This window comes from Chlamydotis macqueenii, chromosome Z (assembly GCF_036417535.1).
Source record: "Chlamydotis macqueenii isolate bChlMac1 chromosome Z, bChlMac1.mat, whole genome shotgun sequence".
Classification (NCBI taxonomy): Eukaryota; Metazoa; Chordata; class Aves; order Otidiformes; family Otididae; genus Chlamydotis; species Chlamydotis macqueenii.
This window is the reverse complement of record NC_141593.1, coordinates 75,241,632-75,269,487: the sequence shown is the minus strand read 5'-3', so window position 1 is coordinate 75,269,487 and position 27,856 is coordinate 75,241,632. Positions and strand designations below refer to the sequence as shown.

Below are 27,856 nucleotides of genomic sequence, written 5' to 3'. Positions count from 1 at the left end.
TCAAACTAGCCAAAAACTAAGTACTTAGTCATACGGGGGAAAAAATGCAGTAAATTGAATGAGAGTTTTTGGGGTCTTTTGAAATTACTATTTCCACGCAAAATAATTCTAACAAAAAAGCTGAAGACCAGCATCCAAAGAAACACTCCATGGATTCCTGTCCTGCTTGCCTTCATTCTTACACTTCTGTTTCTCCCCTCTAACTTTTATAAGGTAAAAAATTAAGAACCTTCTTTGTTCTATCAGTTGCATAAAAATGGGATACTACTTCTACTGCAGAAGTTGTAGTAATTATGGAGATTGCCATCCTACTTCCTGACATAGTGCCAGAAAGGTAACCTCATCCATGTTTCCTAACGAAAAGAAAGGAACCCAAAAAAACATCCCCGTCAAGCCATTAAAATTATAATTTCCAAAGATGAAACAATGCAAAAGTAGCTACAATGCTTTTGATAACTAAAGCTAAAAGTTTCAAAGTTCACATTTTGAACACAATTAGGAAACCATTTGATTTTACAGAGATGTTTACAATGCATTCTTGTATATTCTGACTTGTAGCATTGAAGACGTATTATGGTTCTGTATTCCCATGTAAAAGAAGACGTGGCATAAACCCATGCCACTTTACTTGCCTGCTGCAGAAACATGAAAAGTGAAGCCAGCTGCACTAGGGGAGAAAAATGAGAAGAGGGAGAAAACTGTTCAAGAAAATTCTAGCTTCAAAGTGACATTCCCATCACTATCGTCAGATACAGACAAATTTCCATCAATAATTTTGTGGGGAATTCAACCATAGGGAACTAACCTGGAACAAAGGAAAAGTACTGCTCTGATTTTGGCAATTACTCTCATACAATTGTTTGAGGAAAAGCAAGCTTTAATTACGCCTTAATTCCTCACTGATTTAATACAGAGACAGCACTCCTCATCAGGATACAGAACTAGAGGGGTAGTTTACTGTACAGAGCCCACAGCTGGCTGCAGTCCACAGCCCCCAGTTGTGGACAAACCAGGAGGGATGCACAGAGACGTCTGAGTGCAGACCGAGTGACCCAAGTCTCCTGTGAGCCTGGGAACAAGACGACGTAAGCAAACAGCTCCAGTGTAAACTGTGACATGTGAAAGCTTGTTTCACATCTTCCACCTCATAGGTATTCCAAATGTAATCAATAAGCACGCAGCCTAGATTCAACTCAGTGAACAAGACCCAAGGGATCATTTTTATTCTGCTCCCACTCTGTTTCTTTACAACAAAACACTGTTTGCTCTATGAAGACAAGCTACGGTTGTCTCTCAAAACCTGCTAAGTGAAAACACAGTATAGAACAGTGTTATAAAATAATTTCCATATAAATGGAATACAGCATGTGGGCATGGAGACAGCCCCATGTTGTGGTTACAGGTTTTGCCATCCTGGCTAAAACTAGCCACCCATCTATTATCCTGTCTGTGACCACAGGCGCTTGTTAGTTCTTAAATGACTCAGAGAAATGGGAAAGAACAAACTGCTCCCAAAACCAGGCATTATATTTGCCAAAACATAACTCTTACTGTCTACCTTTAGTGGCTGGTGTCAGTGGCTACCCTGTGATTGAGATGCAAGAGTTATTTTCCTTGTAATATTTTTTTTTTAAAGGCATGTGCTATTATGAAACATCATATGTAAATGCTTTACTTGCATTACTAGTGCTGCAAGGACAGAATTCCTTTCTTAAGAGGCAGGTACATAATTTTTTCTTGCAGCACATCTAACCATGTTTCCTTCTCAATCATTAAAAAGGCACCGCTTTTCTATTACAACACCAGCTTGAGTTGTTGAATAAATCCTAACATTAATAGCACTGTTACTGCTCTCTACATGTTTAATGTTTGCTTTTTAGATATTTCAAGCTACCACTGAGATCTATCTCTAGTAAATATTTATATCAGATCATTTTTTAAACTTTCCCAACACATACCAACCTATACCGTTGCTCCAGCTAAATCACTGCCATTTACATTTGAGACACTGAGGCGCAATTTATTCCTGTTCTTCTAAAGCACACAGTAAAGTAATCATAATCTCATTAAGCTAGAACAGTTATAAAGCAGAGTTCTAACAAAACAAGTTGAAGGCAAGCTTGCAATATAACAAGGTGACAGATGTCACAGTATAATTTGGGGCTTGCATACACGAAAACACCGTGTCCTGCTAAACAACTCAGTAATCTAAATACAGCTGTTTACAAAGCTAGACAGAGCTGGGATGAAGATTTTCAAAATGCCTCTGCAAAACACCAATCACACAGCACTATTTGCTCTAGTAGAATATATCAGAATAGTAAGTCTTTAACACCTAACAATCTGTCCTCTTATTTAGCTGGCTAAATTATGACTGCTGGGCAGAAATCTTATCATCGCTGAAATAAATGGCAAAACTTCAACTAAATGCAGAGGAACTTGTGGTCTTTAGATCTGACCCTGATTCCATTTACATTGAAGTTAAAATAATGCAATTCCAATTAACATCACCCATTATTTCTTCTTAGTCTTTTTACTCCCTGCATTAACTCCTGAACAAGTTTCTAGACACTGAGAATCTATCGCATGCTGAAGGGCATAGCACATAAATAATTGTTCTCTTTGCTCGACCCCTTCAATCTATCACCTCCACTATATGCTGCCCTCATCCCAAAGGTTTTAAAATAACCTGCATGCACATTTGAGGAACAGGTCCAGAGCCAGTGGTTCACATTGCACACTCAATTGCAAAAATGAAAAAGAAACTGCCAAATCTTGACATTCATTATTTATTCAACGTTTAGAAAAGAAAATCTATTATTCAAAAGATTTTATTTATTACTTCCGGAAAAAAAAGAAACAAGAAAACATAAAACAAGTGCAAACATTGATCAACAGACATATTTTATAATTATGAAGCAACATATATGTACCTTAAAGAAAATAAATTTTGTTTCTTACACCAGCTATAATAATTTTTTCCACTCATGAATATTAGAGAAAATAAATATTATACGTTACATACTAGGCTGACTCATAAAACAAATCAAGGAAATGAAAAAAATTCATTTGGTATCAATTTATGAAGATTTTTATAGATACAAAAAATACTATAATTTTTTTTTTAATATAATGAGGGAACTTCCTAAGTTCAACCAAATGCCAGTCAATTTAGCAACTAAGCGGCCATACTGGCACAAAGCAAGCATTCATCTAGGTCAGTAACCCATCTCCAGCACTGGCTAACAGCTGATATGTAAACCAGAATGTCTCAAAAGGATGAGCATCAGACATTTCATGGCCAACTGGGACCCGCAACTGGGTTCCCCATGACCCCATCAACAGCGGTGGTCTCAGCAGCTTCTGCAACTTCATCTCCTTCTGTCCCTTAGGGGCCATATTGCTCAGCACTTCCCAAACCAACAGGGCTCTGCTAGTCACACAACACAGCCTCCGCAGGACTACTTCAGAGAAACTCGTGGAGCAAGAAGCCGCTAGCATCTTGCTCGGCCACTCTGAGCCCATTACAACCCACACACAAGCCAGCATTGCTAAAGCATGGGAGGAATACCAAATGCACCAGCTGAACCAGCACTGGGCATAATTAAGACAGAGTAGTTTGAAACACCTCTGCACACCTTCATGCCACCGCAGAAGGGAATGCTGTTCCACTCCAGTGTACGCAGCAGTAGAACTTGGAAAAACCAGCAACTGTTTATGGGGCATAGGCACAGTTTATAACAGTGGTGTGGCAAAACCTTCTCCTTTGCTGACACAGCCATGACCCCAAAGGCACTGTGAAAAAGAGCTCATTTCAGGTTAGCAGAGCATGAAGTTCAAGAAGAATCTGGCCCTGAGGAGGCCACTTCTCTGTCTTACACTTTCAGCTAGCACTGATCCAAATTTCCCAGGTTCCTCACTAATCGCCTCAAAAAAAGCGCTTTGCTGCTCATAAATTTAGATACACGCGAATGACGGCCTGAGGCTTTGGGCTCATGTTACTAAAATAACGTTATATTGTTTGTCAGACTAGTAACGATTACTGTTAAGACGTAGCACTGAAGTCAATGAACTGTTTTCCACACAGGATCACCACCATTCCAGTGTTTGTTTGCACACACAGGAGTGTTGTTCAGAACTGCAATGACACACAAAAGATTTTTCCAATCATGTATCTGAATCAGATAAATTGCATAAAATTGAAATATGTCAGTTTTACAAACAATTCTTTTCCCACACCATGACTTAAGCACACAAAATAGTTTCATAGCAAAAGGGGGCATTAAATTTTAAGGCAAATACATTTTTCTGTGTGTATAAGATACATTTAACCTTTCTTTTATTTAAAAACACACAGTAAACTACAAGCTAGCAGCTTTTCCACCTAGCAAGGAGATTTTTATCTTGTGGTTCAATGAATTTTCACAGTGGACTTCTGCCAAATTTTGTTACATACTTTAAAGAATAGAAAATACTCAGAATACTCAGGAAAGTAAATAAGCATATATCAACACTGAATGAATGCGCAGGCAGTTAGTCACACAAAATATAGTAATGTTATGACTAGACTGCTACCTGAACTAGAATTAATTTAAGATGAATTTGATATACTGAACTTCAGTCATAAGTGTGATGGAAACATAGATGTATCGTAAGTTACATTAGTGACACGTAAACCTATAGCAAAAATAACAACCACATTTTAATTACAGTACAACATATTTTCTTAACATCTAAGTCACCTTTCTTCTACTAAAAAAAAAATTAAAATAAAGAAAGTTTTCTTGCTAGATTTAATTATTCAAAGTAGCATAGGACAAGACTGTCTCTGAATACCTACAGGGAAGCTTTACAGTATCAACCAATTGAGTGTTAAAACTGCAGCTGAAATGCAATGTAAATAAATACGAAAAGGAGTATATGGTGAAAGACAATATGTATTTTGCATGCACGACAATAAGCCCTGAACTGACCATGCACTAATCAAGCCTTGAGGCTCTAACAGAAAACCTCAGGTCTGTGGCTTGGTACTGACCAGAAAGACATTCTGGGAACAGCATGGGAGCAAAACAGAAAATGGCCTACGTCACAATGTATATAAATGGTCAAAATACATTTTCAGTGACAGGTACATCATGGCTCAATGCCACCAAGCTGACTGGTGCAGCTGATTTGCTGGAGGGAAGGGATGCTGTCCAGAGGGACCTTGACAGGCTGGAGAGGTGGGCCTGTGCCAACCTCATGAAGTTCAACCAGGCCAAGTGCAAGGTCCTGCACCTGGGTCATGGCAATCCCAGGCACAAACACAGGCTGGGCGGGGAATAGATCGAGAGCAGCCCTGAGAAGGACTTAGGGGTGCTGGTGGACGAGAAGCTCAACGTGAGCCGGCAATGCACTCCAGGCTGCATCAAAAGAATTGTGGCCAGCAAGTCAAGGGACGTGATCTTGCCCCTCTGCTCTGCTCTCATGAGACCCACTGCAGTATTGCGTCCAGTTCTGGAGCCCCCAACATGAGAAGGACGTGGACCTGTTGGAGCAAGTCCAGAGGAGGCCATGAGGATGACCAGAGGGCTGGAGCACCTCTCCTATGAGCACAGGCTGAGAGAGTTGGGGCTGTTCAACCTGGAGAGGAGGAGGCTCCAGGGAGACCTTATAGCAGCCTCCCAGTACCTAAAGGCAGCTTATAAGAAAGAGATTTTTATACCAGGGCCTGTTGTGACAGGACAAGGGACAATGGCTTTAAACTGAAAGAGAGTTGGTTCAGACTGGACATAAGGAGGATATTTTTTACAATGAGGGTGGTGCGACACTGGAACAGGTTTCCCAGAGAAGCTGTCGATGCCCCACCCCTGGCAGTGTTCAAAGTCAGGCTGGATCAGGCTTTGAGCAACCCAATCTAGTGAAAGATGTCCCTGTCCATAGCAGAGAGTTTGGACCAGATGATCTTCAAAGGTGCATTGCAATGGAAACCATTCTGTGATTCTATGACTCTCTGTCTCAGAAAGAGCAGGGCAGAGCTCTAAGTTACTGAGAAAGGCAATGAAACAAACTGAAAAGTGTAGAATGGTTCCTGCATGCGATTATGGTTATACACGCTGGGATTCTTCAGCCTGGAAGGGGGGAAAAGATGGGAGAATCTGTTGTGAGAAACCCATCCAGATGAGTCAATGGAAAGGCTCTCTAGATCACATTTCACACTGAGAAAGGTGCCTGAGGAGCAGGACACTTGTTACGGGATGTAGGGGGTTGTACAAGACTTGTTATGGGACGACTAGAGAAGAAATCAAGGGTAGGGAAAGGGAGGGATCAAGGAGGTTTGGGGAGGAGTAAGTGTGGGAAAATAGAGGGGTAAGCTGATAAAAAGGGCCAGTCTGGCCAGTACATTTGTTTGTCCATGCCCTGTACTTGATCACCACAGTCCCTCCTGTCTTCACCTTTAAACTCAATTTCTGACTATTTCCCTGGGTGAGAAGACTCTGTATATGCACACATGTGTACGTATGGAGCTCTAAGGGTCATCAACTAGAGGCCAGACCACAGGTCACAGGGGCCCATGTGTCTGTGGGGCCAGCACCCGGACTGAATGTGACTGCTAGTGAGTATCGTGCCACATCAGCCAGTACGCAGGAAAAGTCGCCTGGCAGGCAGCTATCAATACAGAGGTAAGTGTGGGCTGGACAGGTGACTCTCTGTGAGTGAGACCACTGGAGGAATTAAGACACTGAAGGGGCCACAAAGTCCAGGCCAATTGCTAGTGGGGTCACGAAGTTTGGGTATCTGTGGAGAAAATCAATCTTCCTGTGTCTGCATCTCTGCGCATGAGGTAGCTGGAGACAAGAGGACCCAAGGGCCAGCTGCTCGATGAGCTGTGTCTAGCCCATTTTAGGAAGGGATCCATACCGTGTAGATATGTAATTTCCCACTAACAGACCTTCATCCCGGTCAGATAGAGTGGGAAACAGGATGAGGCCATTGGTGCTGCTTGTTTTGCAGCAGTGCTAATCATTTCTGTCTGTGTTATCTGTGTGTATTGAATACTTGGGTGTTGTGCACAAGCTGCTGCATCATGAGGCCGTGTGCCTTCACACTGGTTGGACACAGTGGCATGAAGCTGCAGGAGGTTCATCAGCCCTGAACAATACAACATCAAGATGTTGATTAAAAATCTAAAGTTATTTCTTTATGATATTGTGTAGTGATCCCTTAAAAAACTGCATGTAACAGCCACTGGAGACTTCAGAATTATAAAGTGATTTAAGATTTGGCAAAGTCTGAGAAGAAAAACGGTTACTAACTGCAAAAGCACGAACTTCAGCTCAGGGTATCAGGACTTCAAGTTGCTAGGGCCTGCAACAGCATTTGCAGAAAGGATCACAGACACCCTGTTATAATATACTTATCCAGCCATCAGCTGTCAACACCTCCTCCGAGTGGAGGTCGGGCTCAATGAACTCTTTATCTACAGTGGTCAAATTTACGTTGAAATTTATGACACGATCAGTACTCAACTCTTGCTACTGTTGTAAGAATGAAGCTAGCATTCCGTAAAATTAATTACGTAACAATTATGAAAGGCATGTAATTAAGTCTAATTTATAGCACAGGGTTGATAGTTGAAGGGTGTGACAGCTCTTAAGAAGTTGCCGAGTGCTCTGAGTTCTTAAACATTTTTTAAAAGGTACTCCATGCACCACAACAATAAAACTCCTTGTCCACAGAGCTAAACTCAACACACGGTGTTTTGCCTTGAGCCATGTAAACACAACTGAGTTGCACAGCTTTGTTGGTATTTTTGACCTCACTTATCTTTCAGGCTTGGAAGTCCAGATGTAAAAATTACCTGATAACAACAAATTGCACCACATGACATCACTACAGAAACAAGGCAATTCCCTTCGTTTATCACAATGAAAAATACTCTGAAATTAAAGATCTCTAGGCATACACAACCCTCAGCAACTAAAGACTCCCAAATAAATTACAGATAATTACCTTAATGGCCAGGATATGAACACTGTCTCAAGAAAATAGTGAGAGTTCACACTGAGCTAAGAGAAGGTATCAAGACAAAGATACACCACTAAAATACAGAAAATCAGAAGGGGACCTCAAAGATTTATTCTTTATTGTGAAATGTTTAGCTAGGTAAGAGTGCCATAATTGTCAGTTATCTAATGTTCTGCAACCATCAGAACATCTCAGGCAAGGCACCAGACATCAGTTTCCAGATCTGAGTGTAGGTGTGTGACTAGGAAACCAATTTTAATGCAAGTTTTCAAGACTTTTATTTTTTTTAATACATTAGATGACAGTATATACTTAAAACAATGATATTATTCTTGCTGACTGTGAGCTGATTCTGGAAAACCTAGTTGGCTTGCTAGTAATGTGGCTGACTGTAAAGGAGACATGCAGGTGTTATTTTTAAAACACGACCTATGTAAGGGATAGAAAAGTTACAAATTTATTCTAAAACAAATTAATTCAAAAAACATTGAGCAACTTTGAGTGTGTGATGGGTACCAAGTGTAATAAGTAGGAATTATTATTACCACATTTGGAAGTCCCTGATGATAGGAGTTGTGTAGACAAAACTTGATAAAATACATTTAATGAAGTACATTTCAGGACTGCAAGAAGGGGCTATTGTAGGTGAGGAGAGAGGGTTAAGAAAATCTATTCTTTGGAAACATAATTAGGAATTTTCCAGAACCTTAGTGTGTTGGTTTTGTTTACTGAGGGGGGCCTACAGTGGCAGCTTCTGCAAGAAGCTGCTAGAAGCTTCCCCTTTGTCCGGTGGACTCAGTTGGGCCTAGGGCGGGCCCACTGCTGGCCAGAGCTGAGACAACTGGTGACGGAGAGGCGTCTGCCTGAGCCCATTGTGAAGGATTTCTTGTGAGAGGAGCGGCTGCAGGCGCCGAGGGGAGCGAAGCAGGAGGGGGAGCAGCAATGGTGCTGCGGGCAGAGATTCCCCTGCAGCCCGTGGTGCAGCCCCTGGTGAGGCCGGCTGTGCCCCTGCAGCCCACGGAGGCCCCCGCAGGAGCAGAGGGCCCGCGCTGGGGCAGCCTGTTGCGGAGGGACTGCACCCTGTGGAAAAAGGGTCCACGCTGGGGCAGTTGGTGAAGGACTGTACCCGTGGGAGGGACTGGAGCAGGGGAGGAATGTGAGGAGTTCTTCCCCTGCGGAGGAAGGAGCAGTGGAAAGCGACATGTGATGAACTGACCATAACCCCCATTCCCTATTTCCCCCATGAGCTGCTTGGCCGGGGAAGGAGGTAGAGAGAATTGAACATAAAGTTAAGCCTGGGAAGACAGAGGGGTGGAGGGAAGTTGTTCTTGTTCTCTTCCACATTATCCTGCTTTTTTTTAATAATAAATAAATAGTTTTGCCCAAGTTGACTCTGTTTTGCCCGTAACAGTAACTTGAATGATCTCTGCCTGTCCTTATCTCAAACCTTGAGCCTTTTTTCTTATATTCTCTCTCCCCAATTCCTTTGGAGGGTGGGGGGAGTGAGAGAGAGACTGTGTAGCTTGGTCCCAAGTGGGGCTAAACTACAACACTTGAGTTTACTGTCATGCTCTAAATATTATCTTTAATATTTAATAATACTAAATGTATTCAATTTTATGTAATATTTAGTAATATGCACAATAAGGTATTTTTTAATCACCTGAATTCACCTAGAGATCACAGCACGTTCCAGTTCCAGAAACAACTTGAAGTTAATAAGTTTTTAAAACAAGTTTTTCAAGTGCTAAGTTTAAGGACATCATCAGAGCAGTTTTCAGTAACAACAACAACAAAAAAAGTGCATCTCTCCATGCTCTGAAGTCCATGTCGCATATTTTGTTTTACTGATGACATGGACTTTTGCTGTCTACTCTGTGTTTATTATGCTAACAGGTGCCAACACTTCCAGTTAATCCAATCTGGAATGTCTGCTGTATCTTACTGAGCCTTCCTGTGTCTATGTATGGTAAGCTAAGCATGTCCAGCTCTAAGACACCTACAGTTATACAGCTTTGGCTCCTCCACGTACAAGCAGTATCTTCTAATTTAGCTTCTCTGAGTATTTAACAGAGGGCACTGAAATTGGTTCAGGCTTTCCGTATACCCAAATCGCTGCTGCAGGCTTAAATGCATCCAGCCTGCTAAATAAATATGCTATTACTATCTAACAGGAAGAGGTTATTTTCTAAGGGTACTTGGATGTTTTGGATGATGTATATACAAACAACGTTGTCCCCACACCCACCCCGCCCAGGAACAGGGATGAACTCACAGGTTGCCCAACGGAGCGCTGACGGGGGTAGCAAGGCTCTGACCAACACATGAATCCATTAATCACAGAACAGTTTACAATACTGCATATTTCCTCCATTACTTGGAGGAGATGATAGCTTTAGGAACAGCTAAAGTCATCTGCATAATAAAATCCTGCAGTTACTCTTGCCTGTACTTTTTTAAGGCAGTGAGAGATCAAAGATTTCCAGTACAGCTACCCAATGGAGGAAAAGGGCCAGACAAGGAAAGAGAAGAGGAATTGAGACTTTTTAGTGCCACTCTTTATTTTCTGGTAGAAAGGGGGTTTATAGTCTACTGACAGCTATAACCCTAAAAAATTGTGCTATGAGGCAATTTTTGTTCAATGTAAACACTGTAAACAGATATGCCCACTCTTAGTGACAAAATGGGCTTGAAGTATCTCACTAAAGTAGTTGCTCCCTTTTAAGTCCTTAATTTTAAAATAACACCAAAGAAACCATGTTATGTCATGCTCTGTTGTGCCTCATAGTAATCCAAAAGTTAAAAACAAGAGAAGGCGCCAACATTTCTAGGCTGAAACTTTCCCTATCTTTACCTCGGCAGCCTTGTGCTTCTCTCAAAACAGTTCATGGAAAAGTGCTGGTGTTTTAAGCAGATTTGACATAGTCCATTATCCCAAATAACAACTAAAAACTAACATACACTGACATTCTCACTACATGAGTAACTCATAATAAAAGCTGCAACTTATATATACAATACATGCAGAACTGGATACTGTTAAAGATATAAGTGTCACACGGTCATAATTAAATAATTTGCTGTAGATTTTAGGGCTTTTTAAGAGGGTAAAGGGGGCAGCCTGATTCTGATAAGCATTTTTAATCAAACAAGTTGAATGTAATCAAACCACTACATTTGAATTCACTTCTTTGGAAGCTCCCAAAACTCTCTTCCAAATATGTTTTCCATTAATTGTCCACATTTCCCACAGCACTCCACCCCACTCATATCCTTCCTGAACTGGGTTACTTAACAATAACCTTGAACCAAGAAAGAACATCAGGAAATATAAATGGAAATGGCAGCTGATCAACCCCTAATAAAAGGTACACGGTATTAAAGCAGATCAGGCACCTGGTCCCACTCGATATATTTAAAAGAGTCTAAACTCTGAAGTCACTTAGTTTAAATAATCCACTCCAGTGAAATTATGTCAGATATACACATGGTAAAGGAGAGATGCTTATTTCTACACTTCTGAAGTAAGAATCACCACTCATGCATTTTTATAAAAGTAAATGGAGTAGGAATAAACCCTTACAACGCTTAGCTTTGCTCGGGGGTGTTCGTTTTACACATTATGCAGCTTCACTAGCGGATAGGTATCTCCCATGGGGGCGATGATTAAAAGAAAAAAGAAAAAGCCACCTGAATAAACAGTACAGACAACTAAAGGAGAGAAGGAAACTTGGGAAGAAAAAGGGTAGTCAAGTGACACACACTAGAGCCAACACTAGCCCTTCTGACAGTTTCTTGAATATACTAATGCTTAACAACCACTTTCCCCTCTTTCCTTCTGTCTCTATAATAAACACAGCCTGAAGAAGATCCAAAGTTATGTTACATTTCCCAGGGTAGCAAAACTAAGTATTTTGTAAATATTATTACTGCTCAGCACAAGGAGAAAACAAAAGCAGAAAAATGCTGAATTATGGATATATTCCAAGTACCTCAAGAGAAGGAAAAAAGGCTTCAGCTTTCATTAGCAACAGTTGTATCACATTCTGCTCATCAGTGCGAAAAGTTTGAAGTCAAGTTTATTCTAGTTGCACAATTTTTTCCTGCTACAATTTAAATGTTTGCCAAACCAGAACGACTACTTCAAATTTAAATCAGATGGGAAATGATTAAAAAGAAAACAACCTCTCTCACTCCTCCAGAAAACAGATGAGAAACTAAAGTAGAAAATACAAGCCACATACATGCTGCACTAACGTATGCAAAAATAAAAAATAAAAAGAAAACCAAAACCCACCACATCACAAGCACAAAAAGCCAGGAAGAATTTTCATCTTTTTACTTTTCAGAAAACTCTTAGAAATTCTGAATTAAAAATTTTATTACAGTCCTCAGTAACACATCAGCTAAGATGCTGAGCTAATAGCAAATTTCTTCCAGAGAAAGAAAAGTAAGACTGATCACTGTACAGCAACTTAAAACAATGTCTTGGCATAGGTGTTTCTGTTCACCCGTGATTTTACTTCCTGACAGCAAGCCAGAGAGGAAAATGTAAGAAAGTGGAGTGGGAAGCCTTGCAGTTTTCCCTTACAAAAAAAAATCTTACTATTTGGGCCAACGGTTCTATCTTAGAACTAGATGTCCTGGGTGAAGGTTTGATAACATCTTTCACTTGTCCTCTAGGCCTGTTTGTTCAGCCTGTTTTCAATCCACACGACTGTCCACTTATCTAACTGGTTTTTTCCTCAGCTGCCTATGATGATGATGTTATGGGAGACAGACAGCATCAAAGACTTTAATAAAGTCGAGGTAAACAACCACCACTGCTCTCCCCTCGTCCACCAAGTCAGTCACTTCATTGTAGAAGGCTACCAGGTCGGTCAAGCATGATTTCCCCTTTGTAAATCATAGAATCATAGAATAGTTTGGGTTGGAAGGGAGCTTTAAAGGTCACCTAGTCCAACACCCCTGCAAAGCTGACCACTCCCAATCACCTTCTTATCCTCATGTGTGTGGAAATGCTTTCCAGGAGGATTTTCTTCATTACCTTCCCATGGACAAAGGTGAGACTGACTGGCCTTTACTTCCTTGGAGTCTCCTTTTTGCCTTCCTTGAAGATAGGAGTGTTATCTATCTACTTTCTTCCAGTCTTCAGGAACTTCTCCCAATCACCATGACCATTCTACAGCCTTCAAGTCTTCAAGTCTATGATATGAAGTTCACTGAAGCAAAAAGTTTGGATACCACTGGATTGCATTAAGACGTCATTAAAGACTATGGATGGATTCAAAGTCAAAGAGACTTGTGTTCAGGAGTCATGCAAGAATCTAGAAAAATTTGAATTTTTAAATTGAACTGGAGCAATTTACAGGAAAAAAAGTGAATTTTTTCTGCATATAACTGTCAAATACAGACATTTTAGTAAGGAGGCAAAGTCAAAACATCTAAACATATTAGGAAAGATGAAAAAATACAAGTCAAAAATATGAGATGCCTTGGATGCTGCATGTTTTTGTTATTCTTACTTAACAAATCTCACACTCCACCACAGAGGTAAAAAAGCAACATTACAGACAAAAATCAGAATTGCTTTCAAAATTCCTTGGAATTGCTGTGTGACCTTTCCAAACCAAATAATTAAAGTTCCTTCCCAACATTCAGCTTATTCTACAAGCCATTTAAAGCAGACTCCACACTGACTATTACACTTGCCATATAGCTGGTTCACTAGGTCTCCACCCAAAGTCTTACACAGTCCCTCCACCCTAGAAATCTAGTACCTGACCCAGAAAATTAAGGGTATGGAAATCTGGCAATAGCAAGACCAAGCAGCCAAGACGTGAGTGTCATAGTTTAGTCCTGCTTGTGACCAAGCTACACAGTCTCTCACTCACTTCCCTCACTCACCGAGGGAATGGGGGAAAGATAATAAAACAAACAATAGAATATAACAAAAAGGCTCCAGGTTTGAGATAAGGACAGGGAGAGATCATTCAAGAAGAAAGTAACTTCCCCCCATCCCTCCCTCTTCCCAGCCTTAACTTAATTTCAATTACCTCAACTTCCCTCCCACCCCGAACACCACAGCGGGGGAATAGGGAATGGGGGTTATGGGCAGTTCATCACATGTCGCTTTCCACTGCTCCTTCCTCCTCGGGGGAAGAACTCCTCACATTCCTCCCCTGCTCCAGCCTGGGGTCCCTCCCGTGGGTACAGTCCTTCACCAACTGCTCTGGCGTGCGTCATTTTTCCACGGGGTGCAGTCCCTCCAGAACAGCTGCCCCAGCGCGGGCCCTCCATGGGCCACAGCCTCCTTCAGGCACCCGCGTGCCCTGGCGTGGGGTCCTCCATGGGCTGCAGGGGGATCTCTGCTCCTCCGTGGGCCGCAGGGGCACAGCCGGCCTCACCATGGGTTACACCACAGGCTGCAGGGGAATCTCTGCCTGGAACAACATTATTCTCAAGTTCTCGTCACATCTCCCCTCTCCACTTCTTGCAGCCGGGCCAGGCCCAGTTGGGCCCAGTCGGCCGCCCAGCGGGAGGCCAGAGGGTGAGGGCCACAAGGCCCACAAGGCTCGCGCCTCCCCCTCTCTGCCACCACTTCTGCTTCTTCACATCTTCTTCCTTTTTTTTTTTTCATTTTTCCCTTTCTTAAATACGTTATCACAGAGGCATTATCAGGGAACATTCCATCACCAACTGTCTCAGCTCTGGCCAGCAGCGGGCCTGCCCTAGGCCCAGCCAAGCCCACTGGACAAAGGGGAAACTTCTAGCAGCTTCTTGCAAAATCAACACACAAGTTAAGAGAGAGAAGGGCTGAATCACAAAGAGGACTGTGGTCACAAGGGTGCCCACTACAAGAAACAAGAGCATGACTCAGGTGAGGAGATACAGGAAGGTGAACACCCACAGACTCCCACTGAGGTTACAAATACCACAGCTGTACTCTCTTGGGGACGATCGACACCTCACAGTGCACTCTCTACATCAGCTCTTTGGGGCTTACACCACCGTACTTTCTTCCAAGCTTGCTGCATGGGAGCTGAGTACATGAACTGCTTTCCTTTTTCAAGTAACCTCCTGCGCACCACACCGCTGTCACAATAAGAAGACTTGGTTGCTTACACTTCTCCACCCACCTTGAAAACAACAGTACAAAGTCAGCATCTCTCAGAACACCAAGAAATAAAATGTTGTTTGCCTGGAAGCTGCTGAAGCAGTTGCACAAATAGGACACAACACATTTGAAAAGCTATGGGAAAGGACACGAGTGATGAAGTAAGTCTTACACAGGTACTTTTTTTTGGTTCATGTGTTCTCTCTTGCTAGCACACCACTGAGCCATTTTCTAGTGTGATCAGAATGAGAGGAGTGCAGAGACGAAGAAAACTCATACAGCACTCCCAACACTGTGCACATGAGGCAACTCAGAAGCACTGCATTAAGACTTCTGGGGCAGAAACCAGATCAGGAAGACAAAACAAAACAAGCAGTTTGAAATTTACACAGGGCAAAGCAAACACTGAAGGGAAAAAGTCAAAGAGGAGGACACCAAAAAGATGAAGTAAAATGTGCATACAACCATATAATATTAGCCTAGCAATGAATTTCAGTGATTAAGAAAAGTCTTGACAGAGAATAAACTCCTGCCAGCAGGAGTAGTATTCAGAGGACCTGCTATAGTTACAAATAACTTATTCACAAAAAAAAAAAAAAGATAAACTCTTTCCAGTTTCAGCTAAGTACATCAAAACCAGACTGCCTGAAACAATTAGTTATACAACTGAGATCAATGGAACCAGTGAGAGCATTTTGGCCGGAAGGACAAATTTGCAAGGTATACCAAACTGATCTCAGTGGCAGAGGGAAAAAACCATCATAAATCACAACCGGGATACCCTAGCTATAGGTTTCAGGATTAACCACTTCTCAGGTCTGACCACGTGCTTTTCCTGTGTGCAGAATCACGCACACGTTACCTTATGACTAACTCAGCAACCAGTTCTGCGCTCACCCATTAAACCACAGATGAACACCCAAAAATACCGCAAGGATAAACAAATATCCCCATGCAGATGGTGTTACCCATATGCTAGCATATGGGAAGCACTGTTGGGCCTGTTTTACTACTGCAGAAGCAAGGCAGTCGAGAAACTGATTCACCAGGGCACCACAGGGAGCGAGGGACTCAGGAAGCAAATGCACCCAGGATGTACACAACCCAAATAACCATCCTTCCACTCTGTATCACCCACCCTATGAACACACATAAGACACAGGCACATTCAGATGTCTTCAAAACAGTAAAAATAAAATCAAAAAATCAAAGTGGTATTTGCAGAAAGTCAAAGAACTTTAAGAAAACCTACTTCAAATCAGAGCTTGGAAGACACTTGCTTTCTTCTTTTTCTTTTTCTTTGTTTTTTTTCCACCCTTCTATGAAAGGTAAATCTGTCTATTTATTTATTTCGCATGGAACTGCTTGGCATTACCCTACATTGTCAAGTACATCTGAATGGCTGCCTTTACTTCGTTCACTAGCCTGGCATGCAGCCAAGCTATCTGCTGCTAAGCTACAAGAAAGCAATGCAGCATTCAGGGAAGAGCAGCTCTCTCTAAAGCATTTTAACATCAGCGTACGTGGTGCAGACATGACTTCTCCATAGGTCTGCAGCAATTTTCAAACTGCTGATGACAGAGCTCTCTCAGGTCGCTGCACATTTTGGACCGTATAATACTGGACACCAGCGAGCTAGGCTTTCCCTTAGGCCACCAAGTAATGCACTTACGAAACTTTCCTCTGCAGTAGGCAGCAAAAAGATGAGAAAAACCCTAGTCTAGGGCCTGCAAGGTTACACCCATTATAATAACAAACCTGCAGCAAAATTAAATTGTCTCTATCTGGCTGTTTCCATGACATAATTACGTGGATCAAAAAGTTTCATTTTTTTACAGGCATTTGTACCTCAGTTTCATGTTGTTTTTTATTTTGAAATCTGGTGGGTTTTGTTTTTTTTTTTTTTTTTTTGGTTTCTGGCATTAGATTACAGAGGTTAGGCAAAGTGCCCATTTGAGGCTGCTTTGTGCATTGTTTGTTAATTTAGTCCCATGTGTGCATAATGACTGCAGTCCTTTATTACATGATTCTTTTTCCACAAGATCCTAGTTCAGTTACTACATCTAAGTGAGATATGATTTCATGTTTTGCTTTATCTTGATGCTTGAATGCTCATCTACCTGCTTTATCTATTGCACATTAATCAGCAGAGGTCAGAAACTTCTTCCATGATGTGCTTTGACACTGCTCATGACATCATTCAGATGCTTCCTTAGAATTAACACTTTTGTTTTCACAAGGGCCTGTGAGGTAAGAAAAGAAATCACTGCAGATATGGTCAACACAAAACCCAGCAGTTTCAGATGGAACTCAATTTGGATACTTGATGTGAAAAACCATCAGTCTTCGCTACTTAAACAGCACTCTTATTTGTTTTAACCACTACTTTCACAGAGATCAGTTCTCTGTGCACGCCGAGCTCTTGTGCCAAGCTGGGTCCTCCAGGAATGATTAATTACCGTAATACACGTCATGGATGTGATTTTTGCAATTTTTCACAGAGATCCCAAACAAAAGACAGAATCCAGTCCCCATAGAGCATGTTCTGATTCTACCATGAAAACATCCTTCTCTTCCTGCAGCCTCATGCCTCACATACTACAAATGCTCAGGGGAGGCAAATTACACATACAAGGCTGACCACTATCCAAGGAGCCCTCACTTGCCTGATTTTCCTGGCCAAGCCCTAGGAAGAGGTAGCAATACTTACGCTATCAAACGCAATAGCAGTATTATCACCTCAGTGACATTTAGTGCTGTTCTTCTCTTCATCTGTACACAGAAATATCTGCGTGACTCGTGATATTGCACAGATATCAATGTTGGATCCCTCCACTCTTCTGTCAGTTTTTCTTCCAACTTTCTCTTAAGAGAGCTTTGCAGGTGGCCCATAAATTTTAAATTCTCCCTAATGGATTTATTAGGAAGAAGGATTTTTGTCTAAAATTGTTCTGTGTGTGCCAAATGGAAGTGAATACAACTAGTGCAAAAGAAGGTTGCAATTTTCTTGTCATGCCTGAGGACCCATGAATGCATGGGGTTAAAAACAAAATCCTGATTTCATTCTGGAGGACATCAAAGAGATTCTTGTCAGGGTCATTGAACAAGATCTCTACAATTCCAGAGAAGAATATAAAATCTTTGGCTTTTGCTGAAACAGGAGAAACAGCTTGTGTAAGGCAGAGGAAGTGAACAGAAAGCAGAAAGAAAAAGAACAAGCAGTCACCTGCAATCATCCTAAACTTCCAATATGTGAGGATCCAGCATATACCATAAACATCAAACAGAAAACAGCAATAATGCAGTATATTTTAGGATCCAGCATGGGAGATTTCAGAACTTTATCTACAGCTATGAACACAAATCTCATGGTTGCCCAGGTGAAAAAACAATAGATATTCCCTGTGACAGCAGCAGAACACATTATCCGAGGTGCCTGGGATGCAGCTGTCTGCAGGTGAGCCAGGTGTCTCAGTTCGCGTGACAGTCAATCAAAATTCAGTCATTACGGTCAGCAGGGTCTGTTCAGTTTAATAAATACAAATACATGATTTAGGATAGTTGTAGTTCTAGAAGTTCTAGAACTATTTCTCTAGACAGTACTGGATGAGACCTCACTGTCTGCAACAGGATCTAGCTCACTTGGGGCACCTAAAATTGCATGAGCAGCATCCTACCCTACATTCCACTGCTGCAAGTATACAGAGGTTTACAGAATAATTTATTCAGAGAAAGGTAAATAGATGCACAACATTTTTAAAAAGCAATATAATGAGCTTGTCAAGTTCAAAAGATTGCCAAGGACACACTGTAGTGCAATGGAAATCTTGCAGTACTTTAGGAACTTGAACCACACTAGGTCAAAACTGCAGAACTATTAAGCAGCAGGTAATTTGTCACTCAGCCATTATACCATAGTCAAAAACTCAAAAGGAAAAAAAAATGGACAAAAGTCACTGTTCCACAGTGCCATGAGAAGAAAGGGAAGAACATAATCCAAAATTCTTTTCAGTAGTTTCAGCATTTAACTCTTAAAACACAATCTGTTTTTTTCAAAAGAAGTAGTGGAACTGATTAGATCTGTCACATTAAAATGCTTCCACTGTAAAACAGTGGAAGTAAAATAACTTATGACAATATAGCTCAGTTCAGAATTGGCAGTTTATAAACACTTCCTAATAAAACTCGGTTAGTTCTGAGCTCATGGAAAATACAATAGAGATATAGAAACAGCTGGACTGAATTGGGGAAGCCTCTGTTTCTATATATACTGATTCTGTACCTCATACAAAAAACCTTAGGGGATGGGAAAGTCTGAAAAACTTTGAAAGCTAGATTGTAAGCATATGTTCCTAGACATCTAGTGTAGAGGCACAGTGTTAAAAAAAACTCCGTCCCTCAATCAATCTTCAGCATCAGTAACGGCTGGTAGACAGAAAAAACTGAAAAGAGGTACTATGTGGAATCTCATTTTCCTTCAAGTATATGAACAGGTGGATGACACTGTCTTTCTGAATTGCTGTGATTGATCAACAATTAGGCAACAAACAAAAATGAACACTGTTTTCAATCCAGGCAAAATCTACCCTCTCCCTGCCAGCAGATCTATGAAACAGTGCCTAAATTTGGCCAGTCCATCAGCACGCTAGGAAGCATGAAGTGAGAATGCTTAGAACATTCACACTGAAAAACGGGTTTGTGTTGCCTCAGACTCCACAGCAGTCACGGTACCAAACTCGCTTTGAAGCGGTGGATCTAGAGAAGTGTGCTACTGCTAGCAGCAAAAATGGGTTGCTAAGAATAGCCAAAAGCACTGGATTTATATTTTCAGACCTCACTATCTTCACCAGCTGCATGAGGTCTATGTTAAGAATGTACTGCACCGAAAGGGTTCTTTTTGGTGTGCATCTGCTCCATTATATGTGGAAGTCACACAGTGGGACACGACCTAGAGTGCCCCACTTGCACTGCGGGCAGCGGGTCCTGCCGCAATCAGCTCTCTATATATGCATTATGTGCTACCAGCTGGGCGGGATGTCATTATTGCTCAAGATGCAATATGGACAAACACGCCAGGAACCGTAATAGGCTGCATCAAAACATGCCTCGTACCTTCCCTCTTTGCACAAACTACTCGGCAATGTGGATATCTTGAAAGTGGCAAAGCAAAACTGGTCATTATAATACATGTGGCCAAACTGGGCAACCATTACAGCTTTTGTCGTACATGCAGATTCTTAGGACGGAAAATCCTCAGCAAGTGGATCAAAAAATTGCTGCTAGATTACTAATTATGACATTGTAACACACAATATATGAACATATAAAGACTATTATAATATTGTCATATTACTACAGAAATAGAAGAAGCTCTGCCTACATCCTCTATTCAGGCACATGGTGAGAAATTAATATGGGTAGCATGCAATCAGAAAACAGGGTTAGATGTTGATGAAGGAAAAAAAAAACACATCTATTTTAAAAGTTAAATAAACGCAAAATAAGATAAACCAATTATAATTATTCAGTAGGTTAGGGACTGACTTGCTATTTTTGTGCTCGGAATTTTTTTGTTTTCTACAAATTTCCTCTTACATTTGAGGAACTTAACAGATCAAGCCAAATTGATGCAATTCTGCCAACAAAGGAGACAAAATTTAAAAAGCTGTAGCATTGATTATAAGACTGGTGGAAGAATGAAATTTGTGTTAAACTATTATGATACTTTATTTTAAATGTCATTTGAGTTTTCACATTATTGGTGTGAGCTACACTGCTGTACGTAGGTTCTGGTCACTTTGCACAGCATTCGAGTGATGTTTCAGGTTGAGCATGTGGAACACATGACTCTTACATGACAAGTGTCTGTGTGACATTGTTGGTCTTTACACTTTGGAATGCATTTCTAATATAGTTCTAACCTGCTTCCAGTCTTTCACTCCCTGACATTTCACCTGTTAGCTAAAAGGATTTCCCAGCAACTCCACAAGTAAGCCTTTGCCAAATGTCATTTGCCTTGGGATCTAATTATTTTCCCAAAACTTAATTAAGAGGTGTGCACTTCTGTTAAAGCATACTGTAATATTTCAGGATCTTATGATACCTCTCAAAGAAATGGCAAGGACTTCACTCTGTGGTATCTCTTCAGTAGTACTTTGTCTCACCAAAATCTGGTCTTATTACCACCAGTCCCAACTTTCTTTTAATAACTCTTTAGTTTAAGATATTCAGGAAGTGTCTTTTGTTGCCTTTTGCCCCCTAGTGTGACAGACACTCAAGAACAGAAAACAATGGATCAGCCTCCAGTTCCTGACCAAAGTCAGATAAAGGTTCAATATTCAACTCCTCAGTGGCATCCATACTCTCCAAGTTTCATCTGTGTGGATTTAACTAACCTTTCAAGAGGAAGGTATGTCAAAAATAAACTAGTTCTACCTGTAACTGACTTCTCAGCCGCATACATTCCCCATTTTTGCATAGTTACAAATAGCTCATTTTGTAACACTACAGCAAAAACATACATTTTCAAGAGTTAGAATGAAATGCTTAAATTTTGGTGAAAGAGCAATAAATATGGCCATGAATTTTTCTGTTGTTCTATTTATCCCCCAAATGTGCTCATTACTAAGCAAGCAGGTAAACGCAAAACTTTTATCAAATAGCAAAGTTCAGTCCCTGGAGAGATCACAAGGGTGATACTTTTCTATTTATTTACTCTTTCATAGAATCATAGAATCATAGAATGGTTTGGGTTGGAAGGGACCTTCAAAGGTCATCTAGTCCAACCCCCCTGCAAGGAGCAGGGACATCCCCAACTAGATCAGGTTGCTCAGAGCCTCATCCAGCCTGGCCTTGAACGTTTCCAGAGATGGGGCCTCCACCACCTTTCTGGGCAACCTGTTCCAGTGTTCTATAACTCACATCGTAAAAAAATTTTTTCCTAATTTCTAATCTAAATCTACCCCCCTCTATTTTAAAACCATTACCCCTCGTCCTATCACAACAGGCCCTACTAAACAGCCTTTCCCCATCTTTCTTTCTTTTTTGTTTGTTACCTTAGGCCAGAAAGCACCCTGTAAATTCACTTTACAGTTCTGCATGAAGAGCCAGGGGCAGCCACTTCGATGCAGTTTGCCTTAAGTGCAGTGTCAGTGACTTGTTTTTCAGGTCCTTTCCAACCAAAACTATTCCATGATTCTATTTGCTGAATGTGCCCACAAACTATATCATCTCATGACAGTAACCAACGACAGCGAGGGGACAAGGATCACCTGGGAAAGTAAACAAGAGCTAGCTACCCCAGAACTTATCTTCATGTAAAAACCGTTTAGAGACTCATTCATAAGAAGGTCTTACAAAAACACTAATCTCAATAGCACTAATATCTGAAAACTTTCCACTAGCCATCTTTTTAATCAAGTCCTTCTGTTGAAGGTAGTCCATTAATAAAAAAAAAAAGTTTGGAGAAAAAAAAATCCAACAAGTTTTTTTTTTTTTCATCTCAGATACTGAGAATACAAATTCATCTATTGTTTTTTAAATGCTGCAAGAAGTTCTAAAACATGAGCATCTCTGGTGGACCTTTGCACTGGAACATCCCAAGGAGTTACCTGTTCAGATTTATGGACAATACTACACCTGAAGGTGGCAAGCTCTCTTGCCAAAATACCACCACTCCTCAGCCATCTACTACATATAACAGACATAGGATGCTGAACAATGTGGGGGAGGGAGGGTTGCCCCATAAAAGTTAAGATATTAACTTTTAATTTATTATATATTCAGAAAAAAAAATGACCTTTGAGTGCTGTTGCTAGGTTTTAGAGACACTAAATTAGCAGAGAGGTACAGCAAAAGCTGTTGGTGGCATACGCCTGCCTTATCACTTCAAGGGAAGTACATAAAATAGAGAGGTTTCAAACACTACAAAATCACCATGTCCTTTATAAAATAAATACAGAGCTACAGTAAGTAGAAAAAAATTCAAATAATTGGATTCTGTTAATCTGTGGGGACATGGACTTAATACTGCATTTAATTTTGCTAAGTGGGAGGAAGATTATTGCAGGCAAGATACAAAGAATGGTCTCTGCTCAAATCGTATAACATTTACAAGCTTAAATACACTAAGACAGTTATTAATAACAATATCAGAACATTTCCATGTATTCAATCCACAGTTATGAAAGAAACTAAACATATAAGCCTCCTCCCAGTGCAGACAATAATAATAATATTTACATTCCTCTATGCACTTGCTTCCAGTAATCTTTAAAAAAAAAAAAAAAATCTGTGATCTTGCTGGATAACAAGTGCCAGTCTCCTAAGAAACGCTGCAGAAAGCATAATTTTTAGGCATTTAATTTACTTTTGAAAGAGACTAGCCACTCACTGAGACAAAGCCTTTCTCTTTCCAGAGTTTCTGAAACAAAAGCCAAAATTCATTCTCATCAAGTCTGTCATTGTCACAGTGGAGGACTTGTTGGGAGCTGCACTTGTTTACAGCCTACGGTTTCTGTGGGAAGAAGCAGTTTAACTAATATCAGAATTTAAGCTTTTCACATGTGGTATTTTCATGTCCTAATTTGCTGCTTTGAAACTCAGCTTCTTCCACACTGTTGTTCTTTCAATAAATCTGTCTTTTTTTTCTGAAATGTGAAATCAGAGCAGACACCAACACCTGTTTGGCATTTACAAAAACTCTTCTAAAATCTGAAGGAGATCGAAACACTTTTCTTTAAAAGGAAAAACTCCCCCTACAAATCATTTAATATCTGCAACACACTTGATTTGATCCCATATTCCCAGAATATCGACTGATTCATGCATTATGCCGTTTGTTAGTATTAAGAAGCGTACTGTACTTTTAAAAGAATTTGCTTAGAAGCAGATATCCTTCTGAAGAAAAAAAAAATATATCAATATCTCAATGGAAAACACACACACACAAAAAAAGCACATTCTGCCATGGCGATTTTTTTTCAAGCTCTTAATACTTTAGTATTACAGCAAATCTTATGAAGGCCTTTGACATCTTCCACACAACAGTGTTGTTTTTCCTGTAATATTTTAATGTCCCCTCATGGTGGATTGCTGGAAGGGCATAACAGGACCCGTAGAGCTTAAATGCGAAATCATTCAGTTGCTGGGCTTGTTGGGAGCAGACACCCAAACCTAAATGCATCTGTTGACCAAAATACTGTCTTCTGCATAGGGAAGTACAGCTGCGACACTCTCCCCACTGAACTCTGACAACTTCTCAGCACAGTTCTTACCTGGCATATGACTTGACAAGCAATCCTTAAACAACTCAAACTGAAATTAAAAGGAACTGCAAACTAAGGAAAACAAATCTATTTGTTCTGTGTGCATTTTCCATAATCTTCAGTTACATAACTTAAAGAAAATGCATTGCTTTTTCAAATATCCACTCAAAGGATGCTGATGAAGCTCTCTTGTGTGATTAATTCTTCTTCCTCTCTCTCTCTCATTTGTGCAATTCTATAGCACATATCACTCTAATGTCTAAATCACTCAAACTGAAAGATTTTTTGTCCTTCTCTCTCTTTTGGAGATCAGAGATCTGATTCTTCAAAAGCTGGCATAGAGCTTCTCGGTTTTTTTCATTCCATTAATACATTTGTGAGGTTAAACCAAAGCAAATTAAATCTAGGCAGTATTTTTACACTGCCAGTAGTTAACATGTACAACACTGACTTTTCATTATCATCTGATTAAAATAACTTTGTCTTCCTCTGTTAATAAACTGATGGTTCACAGTTTATTACTTTACACCTGCAAGAATATGAGCACATTTTCTGAACAAAAAGAACTGTTTAATTTTCAAATATTTCTCTTTTTTCTTGTGATTGATCAGTTTCAGTCATTGAGGGAGTTTCCTGTACACCTTAGCAAAGGTTGGTGTCTATATGAATATACAAACAAGGGTGCACTTTAATGAGTAAGTATCTGTAAAAACTGCTAACACTCAAAAGCTTTATTCTGCATCAAGAGAAAGGTGAATGGGAAAAAGATATTTTCTGATGCTCTGCCTTGAAAATTCAAACTAGGATCCCACGAAAAAAAAACTGAAGTGTTCTTCTGCCTCTTTAATAGCAGTCTGGTATTGTTAAAAACGCCAACACGGTTGATGTTTAAAGCAAAGCAAAATTCAGCTTCAGCCCCTGTAATTATTTTGTCTCTGCACCACTAAATGTAATTACAAACAACTCAGACATTCATCACTATAAAAGCACAACTTAAGACTCCTGGAGAACAGACACGGGAAGGCATTGTTTTCACACAGTTCTCTTAGTCAAGCCGTAGTTTAACAACACTACCCATAAACAAGTCTACTAAGCCAATGTAAAGCAGACAGGGAAATATTCATGTTCAATTTCATCTAGGGAATCCTCCAGTACTTCGTTTACCGATGCTGATAAAAACACACGTCAAAGCAACAAGCAAGGATGTGATGGGTGAATATGACATAGCTACAACCGTCCCAGCTTCCCAAAGTTCACTTGCTTAACTATATACCGTCTCAAAGGCTGCTTAAGCACACAAGTGCTTGTTCTAAACAGCAAAAAAGCACAGAGATAAGAAAAGGTTCTGAGCTCCCCTCGCAAAGTTACGACGCTAGCACAGCATGCAGAACGGCCGTTTTTCAGAAGCTGACTTAGGTCTGTGTCCCTTTCGCGCAATCAGTAGGTAATGCCTGCAGCCAGCTCGAAACCACCCTCCTTACAGCTACCCAAACTTTCCCAAACCAGTCTGACACCTGTTTGGTTTCTCCTATTCAGGGAGAAAGGCACTAGGGCATGCCAGATGCAGATTCAAACAAATTTCGAGCATGCAGCAAATTAGATCAAGAATTTACATGAGGCAACAGGAGGTGTGTGGTTCAGGTACCTGATCTCTTTCTACACTGAACAACCACAGTGTCCCTTTTCTCCACACTTATGTAATACACAGATAGTATTTAACAACTCGCTTGTTTGACACGTGCGCGTCGAATTGATCAGCTTTCTGGGGACGAATTTGGCAGCTGATGCGTTATGAACCATCGCCCCTTGGGGAAACAAATCCCACCAAAGCCTTCGGCATCATTCTTTGCCCGATGAAAGCCACGCAAGACCTGGCTTGGGCGTTGCGCCACCATTTCTATCGCAAGCACAGCCGGCTTCACAACACCTGCCTGGCAAAGAACCTGCCGCCTTCTACTGAATGGCGTAAGCCGTAAATCAGGGCACACCCTTGCCCTAATGTCCCAGCCACTGGCCTGGCTCTCAGAAGGGTTCCAGAGGGAGAGCTGAGAGCCCGTTACACCTCACAGCATCACAGCCCCATAGCTGCCCAGAGACGGGCTCAGTGACTCCTTAGGGTCACCCTGTGCTGTTTGGGTACTTTGGCCCCTTGTACCCTCTGTTTGCTGAGTTTGGTCGGAGAAAGCTGGCATCAAGACAACTAAACGCCTAGTCCGTGAGATGCTACGAGCTGGGCACCCTCCTGAAAGCGGGCGTGCAGACACTGGGAGGAAAAAAAGAGTTGGGGAGGACAGAAGAGTCATTAGACGGGACGGGCAAGCCACCGGCCCTGCCACTTTCCGAACGGCTGCTGCTCATCCGAGCGCTCTGGGGGCGGCGCGAACCCCCCGGCCGGAGCCTGGGGACAGTCACCGTCACCCTCCCAGGAGGGATGGGGCGGGGGGGGGCGGCGGCGCCAGTACCCCGCGCTCTCCCCTAACCCCGCTGCGACTGGGCCGGTCCCTGCCTGCCCTCCTCCCTCCCTCCATCCCATCGCTCCCGCCTCGCAGCCCAGCCCGGGGAGGAGGGGGTGCGGAGCAGTGCCTGCCGTCGGGGCTGCCGTCGGGGCGGCCGTACCTGCTTCTCCAGCGCAGCGTCCTTGGCGCTGCCGGCAGCGCAGCCCTTGGGAGCCGGCACCCTCTCGCAGTTGCATCCCTCCAGCATGTACATGCCGGCGGGCCGGGCGCTCTGCTCGCCTTCGAAGTAGAAGAGCACGTTTTGGTAGAGGGCGAACCACTTCTCGTGCCAGCGGTTGGTCTCCGCCGTCTTCTTGCTCAGGTAGCCCCGCTTGGTGCCTTCCTTGCGGGCCAGCAGCGCCAGGTACAGGGCGTGCCCCTCGTTGTACCGCACGCTCTTCTGCATCCTGACCGCCAGCCCCGCGCCCGCCCGCCCTCAGCGCGCCGGTACCGGCTGCGCCGCGCCGCGGCCGCGCTTCATGGGCGCGGGTACGCACCGAGGGGGTGGCAACCCCCTCCCCAGCCGCCCTCCCCAAACACACACCCCCTCTCCGCCCCGAGCTCCGCCCGCCCCCCGGGGGCGGCTGCTGCTGCTAAGCCCGCAGCGGCATTCCCCCCCCCCTCCCGCCCCACCTCGCACCCCCGTCCGTCCGTCCCCCCCTCGCCGACGGGAGGAGAGCGGGAGGCGCTGGCAAGCGACTCCCCCCCCCAACCCCCCGGGCAACTCCGTGGTGACGCGGAGGGATCAGTGGTAATCGGCTTTGGAGAGCGATTTAAAGAGCAAAGTCGCCACCGCAGCGCTCCGGACCCTCCCTCCGCCCCGCCGCGGGGCCGCCTCCCGCCCCACGGGGCGTGGGGGGCCGCGGGGGGCGGTGCGTGGCCCCAGGGACAGGGATGGGTGTGGGCGTGCGGGGGGGGGGGGTGGGGGTCGGATGGGGATGGGGCTGTCGGATAGGGATGCGATGAGGATG

At 42.3% G+C, this 27,856-nt stretch overlaps 1 protein-coding gene across 4 annotated transcripts in view; it reads right to left on the bottom strand.

Moving 5' to 3' along the window:
- RASGRF2 (Ras protein specific guanine nucleotide releasing factor 2) overlaps nt 1–27,302 on the bottom strand; it is a 132,891-nt gene extending 105,589 nt beyond the window's left edge. For all 4 annotated transcript variants that reach the window (XM_086770758.1, XM_086770760.1, XM_086770759.1 and 1 more), the window contains exon 1: nt 27,007–27,302. In XM_086770758.1, coding sequence (XP_086626884.1) covers nt 27,007–27,291 — 285 coding nt within the window. In that variant the 5' untranslated portion in view covers nt 27,292–27,302. The remainder of the gene's footprint in view (nt 1–27,006) is intronic.
- Between the last annotated feature and the right edge of the window lie 554 nt (nt 27,303–27,856).